Source organism: Triticum aestivum, chromosome 5D (genome assembly GCF_018294505.1).
Source record: "Triticum aestivum cultivar Chinese Spring chromosome 5D, IWGSC CS RefSeq v2.1, whole genome shotgun sequence".
Lineage (NCBI taxonomy): Eukaryota > Viridiplantae > Streptophyta > Magnoliopsida > Poales > Poaceae > Triticum > Triticum aestivum.
The window spans coordinates 510,424,793-510,430,126 of record NC_057808.1 but is presented as its reverse complement, the minus strand read 5'-3'; the positions used below and the strand labels follow the sequence as shown (position 1 = coordinate 510,430,126).

At 48.6% G+C, this 5,334-nt stretch overlaps 1 protein-coding gene across 1 annotated transcript; it reads left to right on the top strand.

Annotated features, from left to right (window-relative positions):
* The first annotated feature begins 342 nt into the window (after nt 1-342).
* Nucleotides 343-2,088, top strand: LOC123123320 (cell division cycle and apoptosis regulator protein 1). Its single transcript, XM_044543808.1, has one exon. It carries the CDS (start codon nt 447-449, stop codon nt 1,968-1,970), a length of 1,524 nt encoding a protein of 507 aa, XP_044399743.1. The 5' UTR covers nt 343-446; the 3' UTR covers nt 1,971-2,088.
* Nucleotides 2,089-5,334: the final 3,246 nt, after the last annotated feature.

The window sequence follows — 5,334 nt, the reverse complement described above, 5'->3', positions numbered from 1 at the left end:
TATATAATATAAAAGAATTGAATGAGAGAGGTTTGAGAAATTTTTTACCTTGTCAAAATCGGATGACCCAATTTTAATTGAATACCTCAATTGGTTGTGAGCTTTTTAAAATTAGAAAGCTTAGTGTTGTAGAGGATTTACCCTTTGAGTGACACAACTAGCACACATACTTTGGTTATTAAAAAAAAAGCACACATACCTTTTTTTAGGCAAAAAAGCAGTCATTGTGTCAAATTCTTTTCTTTTGTCGCGGAAATGCCCGTGTTTTTTTTAGGATCTTAAAATGCCCGTGCTATGCAGCGTGGCTTTGCATGTTGGGCCGATTGCTCATATTCCTTCTGGACATAGTGACGGCGGCCCGCGCCAGACTCCTCCATAACCCTCTCCTGACCCTTTCCCGTGGCCTCCTCCTCCGCCGCCGCCGCCGCCGCCGATCGCCGATCGCCATGGCTTCTGGTGAGCTGCCGCCGTCCAGGAAGAAATCCGCTCCCACCACCATAAGCTCCCTCGGCGACGACCTCCTGTGCGAGGTGTTCCTCCGCCTGCCCTCCCTCCCGACCCTCGTCCGCGCCGCTCTCACCTGCCCCGCCTTTCTCCGAGCCGTCCGTTCGTCCCCGAAATTCCGCCGCCGCTTCCGCGATCTTCACCCGGCCCCGCTCCTGGGCGTCTTCCTCGACATTTACGAGCCTGCCATGCCCGCCTTCGTGCCCATCCGCTGCCGGTCCGATCCGGACCACGCGGCCGCCGTCCGCGGCGCTGATGTCTTCCTCACCCGCGTCCCCGACGTTGAGGAAGAAGACGACGACGATGTCTTCGTCACCCGTGTCCCCGAAGGGGAGGGGGAAGGGGAAGGGGAAGGGGATGCCGAAGTTGAAGACGAAGAAGAAGAAGAAGAAGAAGAAGAAGAAGAAGAAGAAGAAGAAGAAGAAGATGATGATGATGAAGGGGAAGGGGAAGAGGAAGGGGATGACGAAGTCGAAGTCGAAGACGAAGACGAAGACGAAGACGAAGATGAAGGGGAAGATGAAGATGAAGATGAAGACGAAGACGAAGATGAGGGGGGAGTCGACAAACATCGGTGGTCAATGACCGGGTACCGCGCGGCCGAAGGCAAAGGCGACAGCCCCAGGTGGTCAATGACCGAGTGTCGCGATGGCTACGTGGTTCTCGTCAACCAGACTGACAACGGGAGCACCAAGCGGGTGGCCGTGTACGACCCCCTTACACGGGGCCTGCACCTCCTCTCTGCGCCACCGGAAGAAATCTGCGGAGACCCAGAAGACACCGCAGTCGAGTTCCACGTTGTCACCTCCGAAGAGGACCGCCGGTCGCTCCGCGTCGTCTGCGTTGGCAAGGAAAGTGGGGAAGTTCGAGTCGCCGTCTTCTCGCTGGGCAGCAGGAAGTGGCAGATCTCCCCAGAAGCGGTGAGCCTGCAGCTGGATGGCGAAGACAATGGTACACTAGTGAACGGGTGTGTCTACTGGGCAACCGGAGCAGATATCCATGTGCTGAACAGTGCAACGCTGCAATTCTCCCGGATCGATCGGCCTCCGCACATGCGACGGGAGGGTTACAAGATCGGCGAGACCAGTGATGGAAAGCTCTGTGTCGCCTGGGCAACTTCTAGTCCCGGGCTTTCTGTTTGGGTCCGGAGAGCCGACGGCAGCAGTGTCGACAAATGGATGCGGGACAGGGCATTTGGGACGCGTGCGATTGGTGAGCTCAACCTAGAGTTTGTAGATGAACTCCCTGTACTGGCATTGGATGTTGTGGCCATCATCGGTGGCATTGTGTATTTGTCTATCTTCCAGCCATCGCTTCCAAGTGCTTCAGGCTGGTTCCTATCCTTCTGCATTGAGACAAAGGAGCTGAAGAAGGTCTGCCCTATCACTCGCTCTGAAACTTCCTACCCCTACGTAATGGCGTGGCCTCCTGTTCTGGTAGGCAATAAGGTGAACTCTCTCGGCTAGAAGGTGCTCAACTAGTAAGAGGAAGAAGAACACTAGAACTAGAAGTCGGTCATTTTGTCTGTACTCTGTATATTACCTTTTGTTATCAGATGATGGTATGTTGCTATGGTTCTATGCATGTTTTCTTGGTTGGAATTACTCTCTTTTGTGCAAGTCAATAGTGGGTGTTGTTGGGAATTGCAAATTACTACTCTCTCTGCAGACTAATATAAGATGTTTTAGGTAGGCCAAAGCATATATGGTTCTAAAATGTCTTACGTTTTAGGTCACTATAAAGTTTACGTTACTTCTATAAAGTTTACTTTATAGTGACCTAAAACGTCTTATATAGTTTACGGTATTTCTATAGGCTTTTTATATATCATTATGAGTAAATGACACGCTTGGTATAATGACCTGCAGCAAGAGTATTTAGTCCATCGACTCTCAGAATGAACAATCGACACCCTAAACTTGGTAGGCCAGAGCATATATGGTCCAATATACTATGTCACGCCCATGTGTTCTGGTGGTTGTGTCTTCGCTTGCACTCACCTATATATTTTGGTCCCTTCATTCTCTTTCCCTTGTGACTGTTGTTAAATTTAATATGATGGATCTAGAGATAGTTTATTTCAAATGATATAGAGTTCTTGACATTTGTTTATTTGTTGATTGTTGAGAATGGTATGCAGTAGAATAAATTCTACACGTAGCTTGTGGAGTTAGCACATTGCTCGTGCGGTGATTTTCATGGGTAAATAATGCTACACATGTGTCAGGAATAAGAAAACTAGAACTTGGTTATTTTATCTGTACTCCAGATATTACCTTTTGTTATCTGTTGATGGTATGTTTGCCCTATCATACATTATGGCGTGGCCTCCTGTTCTGGTACGCAGCAAGGTGAACTCTCTCGGCTAGAAAAACTACCCAGGTCGTTTTATCTGTACTCTTGATATTACCTTTTGTAACTGACTGATGATGATATGTTCAGTCTTGGGTTTGACTACTTTTGTATTAACTGAAGATGTACAGGTCCAGATGTCATTGGAAATTGCAAGTTATTGTTTCTGCAAGCTTGTTATATAAGTATCATTATGAGTAAATGATGACTGCGGTGTAATAACCTCTTCGACGGGAGTATTTTAGAGTTTAGACCATGTGACTCCCAAAATGAACGATCGACACCGTAAAACTGGGGCTCACTTATTTATTTTGGGCCTGGGAATTTTTTCCTTTGTGTCTGCTCTTAATTTTAATTAATGATGAATCTAGAGATATTTTATTTTAAAATGAAATAGAGTTCTTAACGTTTATTTACTTGTTGATTGTTGAGAATACTATGCAATGGAATTTATGGCAGTGTAGCTTGTGGAGTTAGCATGTCGCTCGCGAGGTGGTTTTCATAGTTAGAAAGTTATTCAAATGTATACACTGCATCGGTGGAGAATGGCGAAGATATAATCTCATATCAACCTTTTGAACTCTCCCATGTCCGCTACTCCTGTGAATATGTGCCCCATGCAAGTCTGATTGTGAATTTTACCCATGGGCAGGGTTTGGATACGATTTTGTGCCGCCCCTTTCTCCAGCATAGCCGCCGACTGCGGAATGGGACCGTAGGTCCTCATCTTTCTTGCAATTTTATCCATGGTCAGGGTTTGGATACGATTTTGTGCCCGCGGGTAGGGCATCGACGCAATTCTATGCCTACGGGCATATGCCCAAACTGGCCCAATAATCTGACATGAATCTCTATTCCAATAATCGCCCAATAACCTGACATGAATCTCTACTCCAATGATCGCTGAAGGGCGAAAGACTCAGAGCTGCTGGGGCTGCTGAGCAGGGCATTTGCTCAAACCCCGACCTGATATTTGTCATGAATCTCTACTCCAATGATCACTGAAGAGTAAAATACTCAGAGCTGCTGGGGCTGTTGCAGGTTGCATCTACAAAGTGGTGTGGAGACTTGGAGCTGCTGTTCTTTAGCACTTAGTTACAATAATGAGAGCTGCTATTTGCTTAATTGCGCTTACTCCTTGGCTACTTCATGTTATGTGCCATCAGTTGTTTGAACTTAACTATGTTATTTATTTAGGTGTGTGATTGTCAGCTTGTCCATCATGGATTTATGAAGACACTGAATCGAAATAACTGTTTTCTCCTGAATTTGCTATTGATGAAGGTATGATTTTGTTTACTGCTAAGCTACCACTTATATGAGAAAAAGTAGATTGAGGCATTTATATTGATTTTTTCTCCCCAATGCAAGCTATCACTAGTGGGTCTCATCAAAGAATGAAAAATAAAGACTCTAGTAAACATGCATCTCTACTTTTCACTCTAACCTTTTCACCTTTTTACACCGGATCATATTTTTTCTCTCCAAGCACCCGCCTCCTGCAGAGGACCCCGCTTACTCATCTGAACCTACTTTTCCTAGCATCCGATCCTACATGGCATATGAGACATCGTCCTGGGGCTATGCATTTGCCATGCCTTAGAGCATCTCTAACAGACCTCGCATCCCGCCGCGACCCGCAAAATAACCGCCAAAATACGGGTCGGCGTGGAAAATACTGCCCGACCAGACACCGCAAACGCGTCCGACCCATAATTTTTTTTGCGGGGCGCGGCAAAAGTTATCCCCCGACCACTAGATTCATGGGGTGGGAGGCCGACCCGAGCTCGGCCCCTATCCGCAGCGAGATTTGGCGCGAGGGAAATTTCCGTGCGGCCGCTCCTGCTCCCCCACCCTCCGCCACCATTGCCCCAGCCACCACCCGCTCCGGTGCATCTTCCCCGGCAGTCCTTCGCCGACATGGATGACTCCCTGCCGTCCCCCATCACCGTCGAGGTCGCGCACGCTCAATCCCCTCCGGCGGATCTCGTCGCCGGCCATGTTGGCCCCGCCGACGCCCAAGGCACCACTGCGCCTGCTCGCAAGCGGCAAGGCAACGTGGTCGTGCAGGGTGGGAATCCGGCTGCCCCCGCCGGGAAGGCCCATGCTCCAGGTGTCGGTGTCAAAATTGGCGGATCTCGGGTAGGGGGCCCCGAACTGTGCGTCTAAGGCGGATGGTAACAGGAGGCGGGGGACACAATGTTTACCCAGGTTCGGGCCCTCTCGATGGAGGTAATACCCTACTTCCTGCTTGATTGATCTTGATGATATGAGTATTACAAGAGTTGATCTACCACGAGATCGTAGAGGCTAAACCCTAGAAGCTAGCCTATGATTATGATTGTTGTCCTACGGACTAAACCCTCCGGTTTATATAGACACCAGAGGGGGCTAGGGTTACACAGAGTCGGTTACAAGGGAGGAGATCTACATATCTGATTTGCCAAGCTTGCCTTCCACGCAAAGGAGAGTCCCATC

Excerpts from the sequence above, each read along its gene's own strand:
- LOC123123320 (XM_044543808.1), top strand. The coding sequence starts at position 447 with ATGGCTTCTGGTGAGCTGCCGCCGTCCAGGAAGAAATCCGCTCCCACC.